Source organism: Oncorhynchus kisutch, linkage group LG28 (genome assembly GCF_002021735.2).
Source record: "Oncorhynchus kisutch isolate 150728-3 linkage group LG28, Okis_V2, whole genome shotgun sequence".
Lineage (NCBI taxonomy): Eukaryota > Metazoa > Chordata > Actinopteri > Salmoniformes > Salmonidae > Oncorhynchus > Oncorhynchus kisutch.
Window position 1 is genome coordinate 26,261,455 of NC_034201.2, and position 23,174 is coordinate 26,284,628.

The window sequence follows — 23,174 nt, forward strand, 5'->3', positions numbered from 1 at the left end:
AATAGATACAGGTACTGGAATTCTCTTTTTTCAAAGGAAATATAAAGCCATATGGCACACAGGAAGAGCAATTGAACATTTTTACATCTTTGATTTATAAATAAAAAGACATGCCATGTCAACATTTTAGAAAGTTTGGGTGCACCGAAGTTACTACAGTATGAAGTACTTCACATACAGAAAGAACAAATAAAAAGGACAGAATTGAATTTTTGTTATTTCTTATTCCACATCCTTGTTACTGTTCAACGGGAGGCAGCACTTTTGATGCCGACAACACGAATTCCAACATTGACAATTGACAGCCTCTCATGATCTGACCACCTTCTCTTCCAATGCCTCGAATAACTAACACCCCCCCCCCCCCCCCCCTGATGGGAACTGTTCCACTATGAACTGTAATGGAGTATTGCCTGTTGATTCCATTGCCAGATCAGAACCCCTCCTTCACCCCAATGCATTCATTGACTTTGGATCTAAGTTGAAGTACCATTTTGTGGATTCAATGCAACCAACCTTAATTATGACCTTCAAGAATATGATAATATGTCTTCTCCTTTTTCAGATTTAAGTGTGTTCCAGCGAACTAGACAGTTGTTGCAGTTGTCTCTGGTCCAGCAACATCATTCTTTACTCTTGTAAGTGCTTCCCATACATTTTCTAAAACTTTACAGTCAATCGGAAATGTCCTTGTACCTCTGCTTAACTTAAAAACAATATCATTGTCTATTCCTCCAGTGAAAAACCCTGACAGCATTAATGATGTTCTTGCGGGAAGGTCGGCGGCCATGACTGTCATAACATCTATTCTGTGTGCCTTCTTGGCTTTGCTGCTGCTGCTCATCATGATTATCTACGCCCTGTGAGTTACATAACCTACCACCTTTCCCAGTTGAATTTCATAGACATCGGGACCGTTGTTGGGAAGTTCTATGTTCTGCCACATTATGCCCAAAACAACAGGTCCAGGAGTTGTGCTTGTTGGTTCATAATGGTTTAAAATAGGGATGGAGATGGTCCAGCTGCTGAAGTGTGTATCTAAACTCAGCAAAAAAAGAAACATCCTCTCACTGTCAACTGCGTTTATTTTCAGCAAACTTAACATGTGTAAATATTTGTAAGAACATAACAAGATTCAACAACTGAGCCATAAACTGAACAAGTTCTACAAACATGTGACTAACAAAAATGTAATAATGTGTCCTTGAACAAAGGGGGTGTCAAAATCAAAAGTAGCAGTCAGTATCTGGTGTGGCCACCAGCTGCATTAAGTACAGAAGTGCATCTCCTCCTCATGGACTGCACCAGATTTGCCCGTTTTTGCTGTGAGATGTTACCCCACTCTTCGACCAAGGCACCTGCAAGTTCCCAGACATTTCTGGGGGGAATGGCCCTAGCGCTCACACTCCGATCCAACAGGTCCCAGATGTGCTCAATGGGATTGAGATCCGAGCTCTTCGCTGGCCATGGCAGAACACTGACATTCCTGTCATATAGGAAATCACACACAGAACGAGCAGTATGGCTGGTGGCATTGTCATGCTGGAGGGTCATGTCAGGATGAGCCTGCAGGAAGGGTACCACATGAGGGATGAGGATGTCTTCCCTGTAACGCACAGCGTTGAGATTGCCTGCAATGACAACAAGCTCAGTCCAATGATGCTGTGACACCGCCCCAGACCATAACGTACCCTCCACCTCCAAATCGATCCCACTCCAGAGTACAGGCCTCGGTGTAACGCTCATTCTTTCGAAGATAAACGCAAATTCGACCATCACCCTGGTGAGACAAAACCGCGACACGCCAGTGAAGAGCACTTTTTGCCAGTCCTGTCTGGTCCGGCGACGGTGGGTTTGTGCCCATAGGCGACGCTGTTGCTGGTGATATCTGGTGAGGACCTGCCTTACAACAGGCCTACAAGCCCTCAGTCCAGCCTCTCTCAACCTATTGTGGACAGTCTGAGCACTGATGGAGGGATTGTGCATTCCTGGTGTAACTCGGGCAATTGTTGCCATCCTGTACCTGTCCCGCAGGTGTGATGTTCAGATGTACCCATCCTATGCAGGTGTTACACGTGGTCTACCACTGCGAGGACGATCAGTTGTCCGTCCTGTCTCCCTGTAGGTCTGTTTCAGGTGTCTCACAGTACAGACATTGCAATTTATTGTACTGGCCACGTCTGCAGTCCTCATGCCTCCTTGCAGCATGCCTAAGGCACATTCACGCAGATGAGCAGGGACCCTGGGCATCTTTCTTTTGGTGTTTTTCAGAGTCAGTAGAAAGGCTTTTGTGTCTTAAGTTTTCATAACTGTGACCTTAATTGCTTATGAGGATGAGCCACAGAGAACCACAGCCAGGCAAATCATAGTCAGTGTAGCTCTTGAGCCTAATTTTGGTTAGTGGAATTTTGGACGCGAGAGTCCAAAATTCCACTAACCAAAATTAGGCTCAAGAGCTACACTGACTATGATTTGCCAAAACCAGCCACAGAATTGTAGTGAGGGTTTGAAAGAGGAAAATTTTGCATTTAGTGGTCCATTCATGATCAATATGTTTATGATATTACGGCTGGAGGAGAATGCAAATTAATAACTAGTTTGATGGCTATTTAGAGGTCTACTTTTGTTGTTTCATTAAAAATAACTTGAGTTGAGCCATGTTTAATATACAATGCTAAAAGTCACATATTATAGGCTACATGTATTTGGAGGCAATGATTGGGTGCACCAAGTGAATCAAGCTTATTTAACCTCATATTATTTGTATTTTTTTTTTTTTACAATAATTATAATAGAAAGAGAAGAACATAATAATAATAACAACTAATTTCTCTCATGTCCCCTATATGGCGTCATCATTACTGTGTAATGTGTAAACACACCTGGTGTGTTCAGATTTGCAGCATTAATGTACAGTAAGCCCCCTAGCCCTTTTGGGGCAGTAAGCAAAATGTTGTTCCCCATAGGAGAACCCTTTGAAAAACTATTTTTGGTTCCAGGTAGAACCCTTTTGGGTTCCATGTAAAAACCCTTTCCACAGAGGGTTCTATATGGAACCCAAAAGGGTTATACCTGGAACCAAAAAGCGTTCTCCTATTGTAGAAAAGGTCCATGGAGTTGGTGGAATAATCCTTTAATTCATTGCCATTTACTCAGCTGGGCCAGGGGCACTTTAATTAGGTCAGGTGGAAATGTCCGACAGATCTCAACTCCATAAAAGGAGGAAATTGCCATCGCCTGATCTCGCTGCTTTCTCTTCCTTAACTCCATCTGATCCAGAAGTTCTGTGCGTCCATGAATCCACCGACTCTTACCTTTCATCTGAATTATCTGTGGCGATCGGGAGAGTGGGCCATTCAGTTACTGTTAATAGTTATTACAGCGGAGCGCGGCTTGGAGCGCACGCTTCAAACATTGTGTAATGTGAATTGTCAATGATCACGTCCCTACGGATCCTCATAGGCCAATTATGCAATCGATATGGTTCATGTGTATTGAAATGAATTATATGTACACACGAAGACAATTGAAAGAGTAAAATGAAAAATGTCATTGTTTGCTAACTGATTGACTTTGATAATGGGGATTATAGATTGTATAACCATTCACTGTTTGTATTCTTTCATGATTTATGATAAATAGTTACGAGCCTAAATGACTCGCGGATGATTACTATTGACTTCTTAATGAACTGGACTGTTGAATTCCCTAAATTATGTTAATAATGAATGATATGATTTGATCTTTGATTATGAATTTGATTGGATACATGTTATTTGTATCCTTTGTGATGCAGCACAGACTACTCAGTAAATATACCACTTTATGGTTAAAGGAATTCCTGCCTCAGACTCATCCATTTCTTCTGTCACCTGACACGTGACCACCTGTCCACCTTCACTGTCAGTCATCCTACCTGTCCAGCTACCCACACAGATTCCACTAATCTTTCACCTATGGAGACAGCTGAAGAACCCTTTTTTCTAAGTGTATACAAGTTTAGATAGCTGGTTAGACTAACCTACCAACTGAATTTTTTTAGCTGATATGGGCTACTTGATTGACTGTCAGTGACTGACATAACAAGAGGGAAACTGTTGATGCACGAGAGGTCTTCTCTGGTCCAAAAATTGGTCCCGAATGGACCCAAGGACAATCAGACCCGCACCCTTACTGACTCAATCAATAAAAAAGGGGGGGGACTCGGGCCCAAACAGAACAATCAGACCCAAACCCAAATGGACCCTAGGACAACCAGTCCTAGATCCCGTACCTTAACAAGTCCGGCTCTAGACCAGACCCGATTGGACCAAAGTGACAAAATGATGTTTTTCAGCCAAATTCTAACTTTCAGCACTTTGTGACATCGGCTGATGTAAAAAGGGCTTGATAAATACATTTGATTGATTGTTTGCTCTTCTGGTTAACAATAGATATTTCAATGTTGGCTAGGCCTTCTATAACTCAATAAATTCACCTTATTAGCATAAAAGAAATATGCTATAGGCTATGTAGAGCCATGGTCGGGTCCACTCGGGTCTATCAGCTGTAGTTACATAGACCCAAGACCCGATGACAATCAAACAGGACCTGATCCAGACAGAGGGACAAGTTAGAATTCTGGAAATAGACTCGCTCGGGTCTCAGGCACTCTGGTTCAGGTAGACCATTATGATGCAGAAACACATTTTGAAACATCACCTTGTGTATTCTACTATTCTAACTCTCAACATTAAGTTTTGTATATATTTTTGGTGGCGGGCCCCAAATTGGCCGCCTATATCGCTTATGCATAGGTCTGGCCCTGAGTAAAAGTATGGAAGTATATTTTGTAGGAATTTATTAATCTTATATTATGATTGGAGGCTTACGATTTTGTGGTTATAATTTAGCAAATTTAATTATACTTTTCAAGTTTTGTCCTTGACAAACGTTTGATAGCGTTTCTCTGGGAACTCCCACAGCCTACTAATGTAACACCTACAGTTTTAGGGTACTGTACATACTCATACTGGCATTTATTTATTTTGTAGGAATTTACTAATCTTATATTGTGATTGGAAACTTACGATTTAGTGGTTATAATTTAGCAAATGTAATTATACTTTAAAAGTTTTTTGTCCTTGACAAACGTTTGATAGCGTTTCCCTGGGAACTGTTAACTCCCACAGACTACGAACGTAACACCTACAGTTTTAGTTCACCTGCACACACCACAGAGAAGGCACGGTAACTTACTGGAAAATATATTTTGTCGAGCGAAATACTAATAGTAGAAACATCGGGGGCACATTTTTGACAGTATCAACCCCAAAATATCTGCGATGTCTTGGACGTACATGTTATCATATACATCTATCTTAAGTGCAGTTATGTTCGGAGTCCGACCGCAAAGTAAGTGTTACAGCCAAGCCTATATGTTTCGGGGGAGGTAGTGATAACTTGGACAATATTTGTTAATCTTTTAAATATTTTAATATGCCGACATTTTTTGAATAGACCTAATACTTTATTTTATTCTAACCACCCTTCACGTATAAACAGCCTATCATGTTGAAAGAATGATCTTAATTTAGTTTTTATTATATTTAAGTTATTGAAAATAGGCTATCACTAATAAAGATCAAAGTGTTACAAGACCCAAATCAATGTTTGATGATCGTAAACAGAATACTTAACAAGACTTTATAGCTTTATGTAGCCATACTGGTTAACGTTTTTTATTTGCAGATTGAATGATTCGATTTGGTCTTATCAATATCAATTGATAAGCTAAAATTGATACATGCTGTTGATGTAGAACAGGTCATAGAATCGTTTTTAGGGCAGTTTTACTCCATAAATTATGCTTTTGGGCAACATTAAAAGAGCACGAACAGGTGAAGGATGGTTACTTGAATATAAGTGTTTGTTTTTAGTTGGATGTGAAATGTGTCCTTATTCCAAACATGCCCTTCAATATTTTTCGAAAGGAAAAATTCCTCTTGGATGATAAATAATAGGATAGACTGGTTTTTCAGGAAAATGGACATGGTGCTTTCTCCTGCTCAGGGTGCTTACCCCCACATGTTTTACTGTTCAACCTTAAGAGATGTTTGCAGTGCAAATGTTGTCTGTATACACCATGGCCTAGCTCCTCATTGAGCCACTACATGTGTGTGGGATTTTCACTATCCAAAACAAGAAATTAGATTTCTATGCACTTTTACGGCAGCATCAGAGATCAGTACAGCTAGTTATGATATTAATAGTTACTGTGGTGAATACAATTATCCATATGAAAGGAATGACAATCTGAGAAAGCTTAATTAGGCCTTTCTACAGTAATTATCATTTGAGCATGTATTGTCCTCCCATTGTCTGAGACTAGGGACAGATTAAATAATTTTGTAACATGACAAGACTGGGAGGAAAAACAAGAGTCCTGTTTCTTATGCTCTCCCACAGATAGCATCCAAACCCTGTAGTAAATAGTTTTTCTGTTTGTGTAGTTGTGTCTCTGGATCATATTCCTGAGATTCTCCCCTATGAGGCAAGCGGCAGGGTAACCAGCACTACCATTGTGCTGGGCCAGCCTCTGTGCTACTTCAACACACTGACACAGCTCAAATGCAGTCAAAGCACCTGTCAAGTATGGGCTGCCATCGCCTCTGGACCAGGTAGGTCTCAACTGGATGTGGCAAAGTATTTAAAGACATCGAGGGACCGTATCTTATCTTTGATACAATCATTAATAATGATTCATCCATCAGATTACAATTCCAGTGCAGCTAAATCAAATCAGATACTAGATAGATGTACGATTGTCCAGCCCATTGATCATTTTGTCTTTTCTCCTGGCCCTTTTGCACATCAGGCATCAACAACTTTGACATTGACAAGCTGGTAGCAGTACAGATCGTCAGTGCCTCTCCATACCCTATTGCCTTCAGCAGCCAGACTAATAGAATGTACTTTGTCACCAAATTGGGTCGCCTTAAGGACTTCCCCTGTGGCCAGTTGCCTGGCATCAAGTACTTCAGAGTAGGTGCGGAGGGCAACTGCACCAACACCAACTGCAATGGGATCCTACCTCTGGGTTCCACTGTCAGGTATCAATACCATAGCAATATACATCAAGGATGCTTTTGTCATTGACAGTCTTGAAAGCAACCGACTTTTAACAGCTAGGAATGTCTAAATCCCAACTAATTGAAAAGTATAATTGATGGATTTGTTGTGGTCTTTTTAAGGTCAGTCCTGGTCATGTGTAAATGTGTATTTTCTTATTGTTCAGGGTGAAGTACATCCTCATTGATCCAGTCTCCAGAGGAGTGGTCTCAGAGTCTAAATGGTCATATCCCATTGTTCTAACATCAAGTAAGATAAAGCCACTAAAATAAATTATGAACATTATTATTACACAGATATAGCCTATAATCAGCACAAGATGTTTAACGGTTGTTACACTTGGGGGAGCTAATAGCCCTGGCCTGAATTGAAAATGGTTTATTGTGTTCCCTCTTAAAGGCTAATTTTTTTTTTAAACGATTCTGTCTGTGCAGCGAGGTCCTGGTCCTCCATAGATGAGTGGACAGGGAAGCGCTCTGGGGGAATGGTGGTCATCACAGTGATCTCTTCCTGTCTGCTGGCTGTCCTGCTACTGCTGCTGGGAGCTGTGCTGCTACTGGATGGGTGAGGCACACACGTATTTGACATTTTAGTCATTTAGCAGATGCTCTGATCGAGAGCGACTTAAAATTCATGCCATACAATACAATACCATATCCAGAGTTTACCCTGGGATGTTTTTCAGCAGCGGGGGCAAAGCTAGTAGGGGGATATTTGTTTTTGTAGAATGACTGTGAGATGGTCACTTCTGGTGACTTTTTGCAAAGGACATTCTATTCCAAAATGCATGAAAATGTAATTATGTTGAACCAATCTGAAATATAATTTACCCTTTTTAAAAGCATTATAACCTGTAGCCCAAGTGATGCAGCATATATGTTTTAAATAATTAGGCTGCAGCATAGGGATGCCCATCTAAATTTACCTCATTGAAAACCCCCAAAGGACTCTGAATGCATCAAAAGCTTTTAAAATGTCATTAATTGCCACTGGTCACTCTGTTTGATACAAATATACGTTGTAACTTGTCACTCTGAACTTAAGTGTGTGTGTGTGTGTGTACATAGTACTTACATAGATACATACATACAGTTGAAGTTGGAAGTTTACAAACACTTAGGTTGGAGTCCATTAGAACTTGTTTTTCAACCACTCCTTCTTATTTACAAACTATAGTTTTGGCATGTCAGTTAGGACACCTACTTTGTGGATGACACAAGTAATTTTTCCAACAATTGTTTACAGACAGATTATTTCACTTATAATTCACTGTATCACAATTCCAGTGGGTCAGACATTTACATACACTAAGTTGACTGTGCTTTTAAACAGCTTGGAAAATTCCAGAAAATTATCTAATTGCTTTAGAAGCTTCTGATAGGCTAATTGACATCATTTGAGTCAATAGGAGGTGTACCTGTGGATGTATTTCTAGGCCTACCTTCAAACTCAGTGCCTCTGCTTGACAAACAATAGTACACAAGTATAAAACCATGGGACCACGCAGCCGTCATAACACTCAGGAAGGAGACGCGTTCTGTCTCCTAGAGATGAAAGTACTTTGGTGCGAAAAGTTCAAATCAATCCCAGAACAAAGGCAAAGGACCTTGTGAAGATGCTGGAGGAAACACTCAGCAAGGAAGAAGCCACTGCTCCAAAACTGCCATAAAATATCCAGACTATGGTTTGCAACTGCACATGGAGACAAAGATTGTACTTTTTGGAGAAATGTCTTCTGGTCTGATGAAACAAAAATAGAACCGTTTGGCCATAATGACCATCGTTATGTTTGGAGGAAAACGGGGGAGGCTTGCAAAGAACACCATCCCAACCGTGAAGAACGGGGATGGCAGCATCATGTTGTGGGGGTGCTTTGCTGCAAGAAGGACAGGTGCACTTCACAAAATAGATGGCATCATGAGGTAGGAAAATTACATGGATATATTGAAGCAACATCTCAAGACATCAGTCAGGAAGTTAAAGCTTGGTCGCAAATGGGTCTTCCAAATGGGCAATGACCCCAAGCATACTTCCAAAGTTGTGGCAAAATGGCTTAAGGACAACAGTCAAGGTATTGGAGTGGCCATCACAAAGCCCTGACCTCAATCACATAGAAAATTTGTGGGCAGAGCTGAAAAAGCGTGTGCGAGCAAGGAGGCCTACAAACCTGACTCAGTTACACCAGCTCTGTCAGGAGGAATGGGCCAAAATTCACCCCACTTATTGTGGGAAGCTTGTGGAAGGCTATCCAAAAGGTTTGACCCAAGTTAAACAATTTAGAAGCAATGCTACCAAATACTCATTGAGTGTATGTAAACTTCTGACCCACTGGGAATGTGATTAAAGAAATAAAAGCTTAAATAAATCATTCTCTCTACTATTATTCTGACATTTCACATTCTTAAAATAAAGTGGTGATCCTAACTGACCTAAAACACTGATTTTTTACTGGGATTAAATGTCAGGAATTGTGAAAAACTGAGTTTAAATGTATTTGGCTAAGGTGTATGTAAACTTCTGACTTCAATGGTACATACAGTACTAGTCAAATGTTTGCACACACCTAATCATTTAAGGGTTTCTTTACTTTTACTATTTTTTACATTGTAGAATAAAAGTGAAGACATCAAAACTATGAAATAACACATGGAATCATGTAGTAACCAAAAAAGTGTTAAACAAATCAAAATACATTTTACAGTCTTCAAAGTAGTCACCCTTTGCCTTGATGACAGCTTTGCACACTATTGTTATTCTATCAACCAGCTTCATGGGGAATGCTTTTCCGACAATCTTGAAGGAGTTCCCACATATGCTGAGCAATTGTTTGCTGCTTTTCCTTCACTCTGTGGTCCAACTCATCCCAAACCATCTCAATTGGGTTCAGGTCGGGTGATTGTGGAAGACATCATCTGATGCTGCACTCCATCACTCTCCTTCTCGTGACATAGCCCTTACACAGCCTCTAGGTATGTTTTGGGTCATTGTCCTGTTGAAAAACAAATGATATTCCCACTAAGCGCAAACCAGATGGGATGGCGTATCGCTGCAGAATGCTGTGGTAGCCATGCTGGTTAAGAGTGCCTTGAATTCTAAATAAATCACTGACAGTGTCACCAGCAAAGCACCATCACACCTCCTCCATGCTTCACATGCAGAGGTCATCCGTTCACCTATTCTGCGTCAAAGACACGGCGGTTGGAACCAACAATCTCAAATTTGGACTCATCAGACCGAAGGAAAGATTTCCACTGGTCTAATGTCCATTGCTCGTGTCTCTTGGCACAAGCAAGTCTCTTCTTATTGGTGTCCTTTAGAAGGCCTGATTCAATCAGTCTCCTCTGAACAGTTGATGTTGAGATGTGTCTCTTACTTGAACTCTGAAGCATTTATTTGGGCTGTAATTTCTGAGGCTGGTAACTCTAATGAACTTATCCTCTGCAGTGGAGGTAACTCTGTGTCTTCCTTTCCTGTGGCGGTCCTCATAGCGCTTGATAGTTTCTTCAAGTGCAGTCACAAAAACCTTAAGTTCTTGAAATGTTCCGCATTGACTTACCTTCATGTCTTAAAGTAATGATGGATGGTCATTTCTCTTTGCTTATTTTAGATGTTCTTGCCATAATATGGACTTCTGTATACCACCCCTACCTTGTCACAACACAACTGATTGGCGCAAACGCAGTAAGGAGGAAAGAAATTCCACAAATGAACGTTTAACAAGGCACACCTTTTAATTGAAATGCATTTCAGGTGACTACCTCATGAAGCTGGTTGATGCTGGTGCAAAGCTTTCATCAAGGCAAAGGGTGGCAACTTTGGAGAATCTTAGATATAAAATATATTTTGATTTGTTTAACACTTTTTTGGTTACTACAGGATTCCGTGTTATTTCATAGATTTGATGTCTTCACTATTATTCTACAATGTAGAAAATAGTAAAAAATAAAGAAAAACCCTGTAATGAGTAGGTGGGCCAAACTTTTGAATGGTAATGTATATATTGAAAATGTTTTATTTATTCGATTTTGGGGAGTGGCGTCAACATGCTAAATGAATATTGGGGATACACTGCTATACCATAGTAGCACATATCCTAGGAAATAGAATCTTCACCCTACCTTGCTCAACACAAAAATGACTTCAAGGCACTGGCAGCATTGGGGTTAGAAATGACAAAAATGTTGTACTGACCTGAGAATGTGGTTGCATATAAACATGTCAGCCTTATGAGAAACGTTGTGCTTCCTGCCTTTCCCTTAACACAGTTTGGGATCATTCCGTGGAGGCCATGACATCACCACTGGACCTGGGATACTGGGACAATACTCATACTAACTTCCTCCACTCTCAGACCAGTACAGCACTCCTCAAGACATTTCTGTGACCATTGATGTGGACACTTCACTGTGCATCTAGTAGAGACCTAGGATGGAAAGATACATATGGTTAACCCTTATGTTAATGTTCTGATGCCATTTCTACATGAACATTGCCTTGCAAAAGTTTTCAGACCCCTTGGATTTCTTCACATAATTTTTGTGTTACAAAGTGGGATTAAAATAGATGTAATTGTCATTTTTTGTTAACAATCTACACAACATACTCTGTCAAAGTCGAAGAAAAATGCAAACATTTCTTAAAGATTATTAATCAAATGTAGATAGACGTTGCATCAGTATTCAGCTCCCTGAGTCCATACACATTTGACAGCGATAACAGCTGTGAGTCTTCTTGGGTAAGTCTCTAAGAGCTTTGCACACCTGGAATATGCAATATTTGCATATTATTATTTTCAAAATTCTTCAAGCTCTGTCAGAATAGTGGCTAAACAGCTATTTTCTTTCTATAGTATTTCAAGCAGATCTAAGTGAAAACTGTAACTTGGCCACTTAGGAATATTCACTGACTTCTTAGTAAGCAACTCCAGTGTAGGTTTGGCTTTGTGTTGTAGTTTATTGTCCTGCTGAAAGGTGAAATCCTCTCACAGCTTAACTCCATCCCGTTTAATTTTATCCTGAAAAACTCCCCAATATTTGCAGATGCAACCACCACCATGCTTGAAAATAAGGAGGCAGTTACTCAGTGATGTGTTGCATTTAGGCCAGAAAGTGTATTCCTTTACCAGGTTAATGTCCTTGTCCCATCGTGCTCTAGCGACTCCTGTGGCGGGCTGTGCGCATGCACGCTGACATGGTTAGCAGTTGGACGGTGTTTCCTCGGACGCATTGGGGCGACTGGCTTCCGGGTTAAGCGAGCAGTGTGTCAAGAAGCAGTGCGGCTTGGCAGGGTCGTGCTTCGGGAGGACGCATGGCTCTCGAACCTTCACCTCTCCCGAGTCCGTACGGGAGTTGCAGCAATGGGACAAGACTGTATCTACCAATTTTGGGGTAAAAAGTAAAATAAATTAAATAATAATATCGGTCTGACCTAAGGGTAAGCTTTTCACCCACAGTAAGCACATGGATGTTATATGATCTAATCTACCTATAAGACAGATGGGTTCCAGCAGAGCAATAATGCCTATTGAAAGTCTACACGCTCCTTGCACAGTTGTCACATTTCGCGGCCTTGAAAAAATATATATAGAAACTTTTCCTAATTAATTACAAATAGTAGGTGAAGTCGGAGTTCATCATGTGGGAGCTCAGAAATGATAGATTAGTTTACCACTAGTTGGAGGGGTGTTCAAGTGGATTTTTCCCAGTCGTATGCTCGTATTTAAGAATTGACTAGACATTATGAACACAGCATAAATATCCTCTGGAACCCTCTTCCCAATAGGTAAAGGTCCGAAACTTCTGTGCATGTGTGAGATTCTCTACTTTACGCACAGATTTGAATAAGATTCTACCTACTTTGCACTACTGTTGGGGCAACATACAGTATATCATAAATGTTTTGTTGTTGTGTATTTTACCCCCTTTTTTCTCCCCAATTTCGTGATATCCAATTGCCTCAAGCACAGCGATGCAGTGCCTTAGAAGGCTGCACCTCTCAGGTGGCATTCCATTGTTTTTGTCAAAATTGCTCAAGCTCAGTGGTTGGGAATCATTGATGTGCAGAAATATTCAAAACTTGTCTCTGATTTTCAAGCAGATTTAAATCAGGACTGAGTCTGGACCACTCAGGAACACTCAACAGCACTTGGAAAACCATTCGGGTGTGTCTTTGGCATTAAAATGTGTATTGTCTCGCTGAAAAATAAAACTCCACCCAGGGGTATATTCAGAAGTCTGAGGCAGGTTTTCCTCTAACTTTTTACTTGGGTTTTGCTTCTTTCATATTTCTTTTGATCCTAACAAACTCCCTTGTCCCTGCTGGTGACACACATACCAATAACATGATGCTGCTACCACAATAATTGAAAATACAGAGTATCAACAACATTACATTCACTCCACATTACTGGACTGTATGAAAATATGTGAAAAGATGGAAGTTTGTGTTTAAAAAAAATTACACTCCAAATAATCTATTCTGTTTGCAACAAGGCTGTTAAGTAATACTAAAAGACAACATGGAGGAAGTGAACATTTAGGTCTAAATTTAAAAACTTCAGATGTGATGGGTTAAATCCAATACAACACAGAGTGAAACCTGTATTTTCAAGTATTGTGGTGGCAGCATCATGTTATGGGTATGCTTGCCACCGGCATGGACTGGGGAATTGTCTGAATATCTAACCCTGGGATAGAGTGGGACAATTACACAAATTTTTCTGCCAAAAACAGACCAGAATGGCTTTCCAAGTTGTGTTGCTTAGTGCTTGAGTCTCAGTCCTGACTTAAATTTGCTTGAAAATCACAGACAATGTTTGAATATTGCAGTCCATCAATGATTCCTAACCAAATTCAGCCTACTGAGCTTGAGCAATGTTGACAAAACCAATCGATATACAGTATTTTTTACTCTAAAAGTTGTGGAAAGTTGTTAGAATCTTATTCAAAATGATTCACAGCTGTAATGGAATTCACAGCTGTAATGGCTGCCTGAGGTGCTTCCACCATCACAAAATATTAATGATTGGGTGTGAGAACATACACAATCAAGACATCATAGTTAAAAATAATAATAATAATAATAATTGGGAAATGCTCTACAATTTTCTTTCACTTTGAAAATGTCAAGTAGGTTGTGTAGATCGGTAGCAAAAGCTTTACCCGTTTTAGATTTAAATTAAGGCAGCAAAATGTGACTGCAAGAGGTGTAGACTTTCACTAGCGACTGTATATTTTGTTACACTCCAGCACGATAGGCGGTGATAGAGGTACCTGTCGCGTTGAACTCAAGGGAAAAACTGAGAAACGAAGGAAGTACACACGAAGGAAGTACATACGAGGAATCGTCAACGTTACCTCCTCGCGTGTTCTCTCCATTGATGCCAATTTAGCAATTTTGATGCTATATTTAGCAACTTTTCAGACTACCCTGACAACTTTTTTTCAAACAGCACCTACCAACAAATTTAGCTACTTTTAAAAATGTATTTGGAACTTTTAGCAACTTTTGAAAAGTGACTCAAACGCTAAAATGCATTTTCCCTCTAAATGACACAAAAACGATTTTCTGTCACACACTCAGTCACATCACACGTTCCATTTTAAAATGTATTTATTTTTTATTAACAACAAATCAATACATAAAGCACATGAGGGAACACAAGCATACATAGATTACAAACAATGGACATTCGAGCTAGGGGGTACAATATCACATTACAATTACACAAGGACCTTAAGGGACATGCATATACTTACAATTCTAACAGCTTTTTTTGTTAGTAGAGCATTTAACCGTCTTAAAATACAGTTCAATTTATTTTTGTAGGGCACGAAAATGTGGTTTTCTGTTTGTAAATTTACATTTGTGTATATGAAATTTGGCCAAAAGAATAATGAAATGAATTACATAAAAATGTTTCAGCTTATTTCTATTGTATGTAAAGAATCCAAACAGTACATCTCTCCACAATAGTGTAAAATCTTCATAAATGTGTTCAATTATAAACCTACTGATGTCTTGCCAGTTTTCTTACATGCATATAATGCCAAAAAAAGATGCAACACTGTTTCTGGGTGGTCATTACAAAAGGAGCCATTTGAGTTGATGTTTTCCTTAAACTTCTTCATATAGTGTTTGGCAGGATAATATTTATGAATAATTTTAAAGGAAACTTCCTTAATTTTGTTAACAAGTAGGTATGTGTGTGACAACATCCAAACTTTTTTCAGTCAATTTGAGTAACGTTATTGTGTATTCCACCCAATGATCACAACGTCATTTAGCAACTTTTAGCAACAAATCGACCTGCCTCTAGCAACTTCCCCTGAAAATCAGTTGGCAACACTGCTCTCCTCGCCTTTTTCTCAAAACCCATTGGATGAGAAAACCAGCTGGTCCAGACCTTCTGACCTGCTCCTCCAATGGGTTTTGAGAAGGAGGAGAGACGACGCGAGGAGAGACAATTGAGATTCTCCCATTTTTTTGTCAGCACGGTCATCTAGCTAGCTTACAGTCATACAATGGCAACGTTTTTCGGAGAGGTTTTATCTGTTTACTCGCGTGCAGTCGAAGAAGACGACGATGATCTGGATGATGAAAACGAAGATGAGCGAATTCACAGAGAGATAGAAGAAAAGAGGTAGCTAAGCTAGCTAACGACTCACAAAGCTAGCTAACGACTCACAAACTGCACGCTATTGAACTTTCAGTTTCACTTGGCAACTACTTAGCGAAGGCTTTGAAATGGTTCGCGTTTGTAGCTTATGCAGTAGATGGTTATTTTGAAATATCCATCGCTTGTCAATAAAATAACATGTCCTCTGTTCTCAACTGTACACAACTCCTTTTATTATTTCAATACGTTAGTACACGGTGACTAAGTGTAAAGTTTTTGACTGACTGGTGTTCTGGTTCAACAGAGAGGTCCATATTGTGTGGTGCCCTGAAGTCGCACAATCACTTGAGGACTCTGGCAGCAACACATTGCAATGCTCAGACCTCATCATTGCCGTGGGCACTAATGCTGCAGGTAAGCTCTCGAGTGGCGCAGCGGACAAAAGCACTGCATCTCGGTGCTAGAGGCGTCACTACAGACCATGTTTCGATTCCAAGCTGTATCACAACTGGTCGTGATTGGGAGACCCGTAGGGCGGCGCACAATTTGCCCAGAGTCGTCCGGGTTAGGCCGTCATTGTAAATAAGAATTTGTTCTTAACTGACTTGCCTAGTTAAATAAAAGCTCACCTGTGACGACTGGGGTGTATCCATTTCATCGGATTCCGTTGTAAAACGTTTTTACAACAAACAGTTTACTCAACGCTCTTCAAAATGTGAAAAGCTGTTGAGTCCTGTTTTGTTCTTAAACGGAAGTTGTAGTTCAGTCACCTCTCTTAAAAAACAAAGTGACTGGCGGAAGGAACCCAATGGATTTCACTTTGGAGTATGGAAGATTTTGTAATTTATAGATATGCAGCTTGTGCCAAGCGTTCTGCAGACTATTGGGATGGACATGGCAACGCATGAAAACCATACTTTTAAAATGAACTACAACTTCCGTTTAAGAACGAAATGCAACCAAACAGCTTTCTGTCAAGTTTTGCAACAGAATCCGACTAATGAATACACTCCTGGTCTAACTCTTTCTCTCAAGGAATGAAAATTCTCTCCTATTGTTTTCAGGATTTCTGTCTGCATATGTGTTGAACACTGAAAGCTGGGATGCAGTGGGCCATGTGTCACTATGGAATGAGAGGAGTAGGGGCTCCAGTAGACAGAGCATTGCTCCACTGCCTGGAGAGCCAGCCTGTCTCTTCTACAGACATAGGGACAACCCAGCAGTGAGTGGCTGATCAAACACAATGCACACCAACAATTGTACATAGGATACACTTAAAGGTCTAAGCCTTGTCCAAACCACAACGGCCCATCGTTCAGAAGCCTGTGTTTGGACACTAGTCTGTTGCAGCATTAATCCATCTGCTCAGTGCCAAGCAGAGAGGCATATGGTCCTGTTCGTTGGTATGACTCAACCAGGGATCGATCTTCCAATTTCAGGATGGACACTAACCACAAGGCCACTGAGTTGGTATACAAATTAAATTGAGACGCAGTGATGTGACGTTGCAACGAGCAGTAGGATGAACCGCAAATATTGCAGATGAGCGCTATGTCAGACATTGCACTTTCCAAAAATAAAGACACGTGCGCTTCACACTGCTGCAATATTATAGCTGCGGGATAAAAACAGAAGTTAAGTCTTGTGCTTCACCTTCAAAAATGTTTCTTGATTGCTGACTCTACCTTTAAAGGTGTGTTCCAGCAATATTTTCATTGCTACTGTAGTCAGTGACTCAGCGATTATAGCAGATTCTGAAAAGCAGTGGTCACAAACCTTTCATGAGCTGAGATCACTTTGTCAAAATGCAGGCTGTGATAAAAAAAAAAAATAATGACTTCATCCTAAGCCTATGCAACATTAACCTATCAAAATCAGTTCTGTAGCAGTGAGGTTTGTGCATAGGCTATAAGCTCAATACATTCTCAATGCATATAGACTATTCTTGATTGCCCTGCCAATGTCGTGCTTCTCAGACCATTTAAAAATATATATATTTCAAAACCTGAGGTATATGATCCCACTGGTAACAGATCATTTGTAGCATTACTAATTGAAATTGTTTATTTTAATGGACTGATGGTGCCTGCATCTGATGGTCAGTCTCAGCAGAGGGTGGGTTTTGTGAGAGGCTACCTCTGATGGTTTTCTGATTCATGCACCAATTCATGTTACTTGTATGATCAGAGAACGTGAAATAGGCTACTCCTCGATATTAGAAAGGCAAGCCGCTAATAGCGACGCAAGTCTCGATAAATTTTGTAGTGCGAGTGGATCAAATAAAATGTTATTCGTCACATGCGCCGAATGCAACCGGTGTAGACCTTACAGTGAAATGCATACTTACAAGCCCTTAACCAACAATGCAGTTTTAAGAAAAAATTCCTCTGTAGTGGTTTGCGGTCGGAGGCCGAGCAGTTGCCATACCAGGCAGTGATGCAACCATGGTGCAGCTGTAGAACCATTTGATGACCCATGCCAAATCTTTTCAGTCTCTTTAGGGGGAATATGTTTTGTCGTGCCCTCTTCACGGCTGTCTTGGTGTGCCTGGACCATGTTAGTTTGTTGGTGATGTGGACACCAAGGAACTTGAAGTTCTCAACCTGCTCCACTACAGCCCCGTCGATGAAAATGGGGGAGTGCTCGGCCCACTTTTTCCTGTAGTCCACCATCTCCTTTGTCTTGATCACGTTGAGGGAGAGGTTGTTGTTCTGGCACCACACGGCCAGGTCTCTGACCTCCTCCCTATAGGTTGTCTCGTTGTTGTCGGTGATCAGCAAACTTAATGATGGTGTTGGAGTGGTGCTTGGCCATGCAGTCATGAGTGAACAGGGAGTATAGGAGGGGACTGAGCACGCACCCATGAGTGGCCCCCGTGTTCAGGATCAGCATGGCGGCTGTGTTGTTACCTACCCGTACCACCTGGTGCGGCCCGTCAGGAAGTCCAGGATCCAGGTGCAGTGGGGGGTGTTTAGTCCCAGGATCCTTAGCTTAGTGATGAGCTTTGAGGGCACTATGGTGTACACTGAGCTGTAGTCAATGAAGAGCATTCTCACATAGGTCTTCCTTTTGTCTAGGGGTGAAAGGGCAGTGTGGAGTGCAATGGAGATTGTATCATCTGTGGATCTGTTGGGGCGGTATGCAAATTGGAGTGGATGTAGGGTTTCTGGCATAATGGTGTTGATGTAAACCATGACCAGCCTTTCAAAGCACTTCATGGCTACAGACGTGAGTGCTACAGGTCAGTAGTCATTTAGGCAGGTTACCTTAGTGTTCTTGGACACAGGGACTATGGCGGTCAGCTTGAAACATGTCGGTATTACAGACTCAGACAGGGAGAGGTTGAAAATGTCAGTGAAGACACTTGCAAGCTGGTCAGCGCATGCTATGAGTAAGCATGATCAGACAGTCTTCCGGAACAGCTCATGCTCTCATGCATACTTCAGTGTTACTTGCCTCGAAGCGAGCATAGAACTAAATTAGCTTGTCTGGTATTCTCGTGTCACTGGGCAGCTTTCGGCTGTGCTTCCCTTTGTAGTCTGTAATAGTTTGCAAGCCCTGCCACATCCGACGAGTGTTGGAGCCGGTTTAGTACGATTCGATCTTAGTCCTGTGTTGACGCTTTGCCTGTTTGATGGTTTTGTCGGAGGGTGTAGCGGGATTTCTTATAAGCTTCTGGGTTAGAGTCCCACTCCTTGAAACCGGCAGCTCTACCCTTTAGCTCAGTGCGAATGTTGCCTGTAATCTATGGCTTCTGGTTGAGGTATATACGTACAGTCACTGTGGGAACGACGTCATCAATGGCCTTATTGATGAAGCCAGTGTCTGATGTGTTGTACTCCTCAATGCATCGGAAGAATCCCGGAACATTTTCCAGTCCGTGCTAGCAAAACAGTCCTGTAGCTTAGCATCTGCTTCATCTGACCACTTTCTTATTGACCGAGTCACTGGTGCTTCACTGGGAGGTTTCTTTTATGGCTTGTAAATGTGACAGTGCTGAATAAAACAGCAGCTCTTTGCTGTATTTTATGACAGGTTCTAGTCATGATTGCTAATGTTTTGAAATCTCACACTGAGTCAACTATCAGCTTCTGCAACTGTGGGCTTGTGGAAGCTCAGATCACCGTGTCTGGAGCTATCTGATTGGCCAGTGGTAGACCTATGGGTGTACTTAATTTGCTCCCCGGGCGAGTAGAGTTTGTACCGTCAGACACATGAAATGGTTCAAATGGGAACACTACGATACCCGGTGTGAAGGGCAGTTGAATCAAGTGCACCTACCACAAACAGTGCAAAACTAATTAAAAAAATAGTAACTTGAGGCTTTATCGCTGGGCTTATTTTTTTTTTAATGCCATCTGTACAGTGTTAACTCTGACACATTGGTGCTACTGGCTTCCGGGTTAAGCGATTAAGCGAGCAGTGTCAAGCAGTGCGGGTTGTGTTTTGGAGGACGCATGGCTCTCAACCATTGCCCCTCCTGAGCCTCTATGGGGGTTGCAGCTATTGGACAAGACTGTAACTACCAATTGGATATCCTAAAAGTGGGGAGAAAAAGGGGTAAAAGGTGTTTTAAAAAACTAGGAAAGCCTTGGAGGAAGGGAAAAACTAGGAAAGCCTTGGAGGAAGGGAAAAACTAGGAAAGCCTTGCGATCGACTGGTTGGTGGCGACTGCTTTAAAGTATATTCTTGTGTTGCTTTTGAAGGTCCTGGTCTGCCAAAGCACTTGTTACATTGCGGAGGACCAACTGTTTCAATGGACAGAAAAGGTAATGTTCTTGTGATTTTATAGATGCCTTAGAGGTTCAGGTTGCCCACTGCTTGATATGACTATAAGTAGATGTGACTGTAAAAGTACTGGTCAACAATGACTACGGCCTCTTATCTTTCTCCCTCCTTCCCTCTGGTTCTAGGTGTTTGGCTGCCTCCAGAAGAGAGGGCTCAGTGTGATGGTGCTGTCGGACAGCCCTGTGGCTGAGTACAAAACGCCAGACTACCTCTACGGTAGCGCTGTCCCTTTCCTACGCTCCCTCAAGAGCAGTGCCTCCAAGGGCCAGGCCCTCTGCCCTGCACTAGAACAGCCAAACATCCTCACTGGACTGCCAGCTGCAGGTACCACCATACTGATGTCTTTGATTCCCTGGGTTGAATTCCACGTAATTTGAAATGGAATTTGCCCCCAACCATGTTCAGGCATGTATTATTTGCGTAAAAACACTTGCATTAACAGAACATGATTTAATTTGTCAAAGATTCTTGCCATATCATGCATATTAGCCAACTTGCTGAATTTGTCATTCTTTCTCCTTAGGACCTTTCTATGGATTACATTATGGTTATTTTTGGTTAATTTCTGCTTCCTTTTCACACAGAATAACCCAAATACTAAAATGGATCTCTATTCTTTCCTCAGTACTGAGCCACTGCCAAGTCCATCAGATTCCAGCTGTTCTGTACCAATGCTACACTGATGTCATCAGCCCAGACTCTATCACCATGGAAACCTACAAACCTGCCCTGTTGTGTCTAAGCAAGTTGGTCAAGGTGAGCGAATACATTGTAGAGCAGGGAGCAGAACATTTTTGCGCTTTAAATTTGATTTCCTAAAATTCTGCCCATTTTGCCATGGGGTGGAGAGAAGACTTTGCAGTTTTATAACTCATTTCCTGCAGTTCTAGACATTTTGCCATAAGATAGAGGCAAATGTTAGCAGTTTTCAATATAACTGATGAACAATGGGGCCTATCCCAGTCAGTAATTCGACCATGCTTACTACAAGTCTAGCGGCCAGCTATCAAAACTAACTTACCGATCAAACAAATGTAGCTTACAACCACATTTCGAAATTGCAGCTTTTGTATTCTAACTCAACGTTAAGTTGCAACCCCGACTAAGTCATCCCAGTATCAGTATCAATGTCCTAATGGTAGCTATTCATCACTGTTCAGGGTTCTCAAAAGCTTTGTCTTTTGCTGATCTCTCTTTCTCTCTCCCTCTCTCTCCCCACATTTTACCTCCAGTTGGAGCCTTGTCTGAGCGCTGACGTCCTCCGAAAGTTTGCCATAATCACTGAGGCTCAGAGTAATCTGTATACTTAAATGTAGAAGATGTATTTGTACTGAACAGGCTCTGTATTTGTCTTTTACCTAATGAACAGGTTCACTTTATTTTAACCAAATCTGTATTTTGGATGTATATTGCATTTTATAGAAGTGTCCAGACACTTTTTTGCAATTTCACTTGGTTTTGAGAAACTTACCCCACCAGCCATAGACTTCCTCATGCTCGTTCTGCAGTTACAGGTGCACAGGTATAACATGAACAAAAGCTCCAAAAACACCCAAATATGTCCTTTTAAAAACAGCATTGCTCTCGGTATAACGATGCAGGTCTTTAGACGTCATTCCAAACTTTAAATTCTAATTTGTTGGACTCAAGCGATACTTCTCCGTGTAGGCCTTCTCCGGGCATTGCTCAAGACCTGCATTGCTATACTGAGAGCATTACCGTTTCTAAAAGGATGTATTTGGGTGTTTTTGGAGAGTTTGTTAATGTTTTATCTGTGACCCTGCAACTGCAGAACAAGAATGATGAAGTTTATCACCAGTGGGGTAAGTTTGTCAAAAACAAGTGAAATAAAAAGTTTGGACATTTCCATAACATTCCATTTACAAAAAAAGTTAACCTTTTCATTTAAACTGTAAAATAATATGTAAGTAATGTTTTAATTTGGAAGAAGTGAAGGGCACCTTCATTGAAAATAAAAAGGTGCAACACTCAGCATTTAAAAACTCCTTGTTTTATTTAAGCAAAGTTCAAAAGCTTGATGTTTCTGCCATCAACCTAGTTCTGAGGAAGGCCATTGATGCCTGAAAAATCAAGCATTTTTACTTAGGATGTTAAGTCTCCCATATGGGGCACTTTGCGTGGCTCTGGAGCAATTCCGACTGACAGTTTGGTGTACGAGGCGCTGTTTGAATGTCATAGGGATCTGTGCCTCATAGTGCCCACTCTCGCTCAGTGGACCCGACATTTGCAAAGGGAGCGACATGTCACATTTTCTGCCCTATCCAGACAGAATTGATTTGCTCTTCCTCTGAGTAACTGATACATATATAAAAGGGGACAGTCTAGCGAATCCAGCAGTTGTGGTTTCATCTCTGTGATATTCTCAGCCGGATTTAGAGCTCTTAACATGAAATAATACTAATTAATTTCTTCAAATTGAAACAAGACCACTTTTTCTTGGTCACAGATTGATGAAATCACGTTGTGCTTAAAGCTGAAGTAACGAGTCTGCACACATTTGAATTGTCTCTGTGCTGCTCAGTGGACATTTAGAAGAAAATTCTGTCAGTTATATGAAATATTGCCAATATTGATTGTACTGTAACGAAGTATGATCATGTTTATTTTAAAGAAAGGTGCAATTTTATAGTAAGTCATT

The 23,174-nt window shown here is 41.0% G+C and overlaps 2 protein-coding genes across 2 annotated transcripts; both read left to right on the top strand.

Moving 5' to 3' along the window:
* Positions 1 to 5,174: 5,174 nt before the first annotated feature.
* Positions 5,175 to 11,685, top strand: LOC109873476 (uroplakin-3b). The gene is made up of 6 exons (XM_020465134.2): positions 5,175 to 5,394; positions 6,492 to 6,659; positions 6,857 to 7,091; positions 7,277 to 7,359; positions 7,545 to 7,674; positions 11,376 to 11,685. The coding sequence occupies exons 1-6, from the start codon at positions 5,325 to 5,327 to the stop codon at positions 11,443 to 11,445; spliced, it is 756 nt and encodes a 251-aa protein (XP_020320723.1). The 5' UTR covers positions 5,175 to 5,324; the 3' UTR covers positions 11,446 to 11,685.
* Positions 11,686 to 15,527: 3,842 nt separating this feature from the next.
* psmg1 (proteasome (prosome, macropain) assembly chaperone 1) lies at positions 15,528 to 22,510 on the top strand. The gene is made up of 7 exons (XM_020464207.2): positions 15,528 to 15,751; positions 16,032 to 16,141; positions 16,792 to 16,949; positions 20,434 to 20,496; positions 20,641 to 20,839; positions 21,141 to 21,271; positions 21,748 to 22,510. The coding sequence occupies exons 1-7, from the start codon at positions 15,633 to 15,635 to the stop codon at positions 21,823 to 21,825; spliced, it is 858 nt and encodes a 285-aa protein (XP_020319796.1). The 5' UTR covers positions 15,528 to 15,632; the 3' UTR covers positions 21,826 to 22,510.
* The last annotated feature ends 664 nt before the right edge of the window (positions 22,511 to 23,174 follow it).

Coding starts and splice junctions, on each gene's coding strand:
- psmg1 (XM_020464207.2), top strand. CDS start 15,633: ATGGCAACGTTTTTCGGAGAGGTTTTATCTGTTTACTCGCGTGCAGTC. Junction 20,840..21,140: donor CACTGGACTGCCAGCTGCAG/GTACCACCATAC, acceptor TTCTTTCCTCAG/TACTGAGCCACTGCCAAGTC. Junction 21,272..21,747: donor GTCTAAGCAAGTTGGTCAAG/GTGAGCGAATAC, acceptor TTTTACCTCCAG/TTGGAGCCTTGTCTGAGCGC.
- LOC109873476 (XM_020465134.2), top strand. CDS start 5,325: ATGTCTTGGACGTACATGTTATCATATACATCTATCTTAAGTGCAGTT. Junction 5,395..6,491: donor GTTCGGAGTCCGACCGCAAA/GTAAGTGTTACA, acceptor CTGTTTGTGTAG/TTGTGTCTCTGGATCATATT. Junction 7,092..7,276: donor CCTCTGGGTTCCACTGTCAG/GTATCAATACCA, acceptor CTTATTGTTCAG/GGTGAAGTACATCCTCATTG.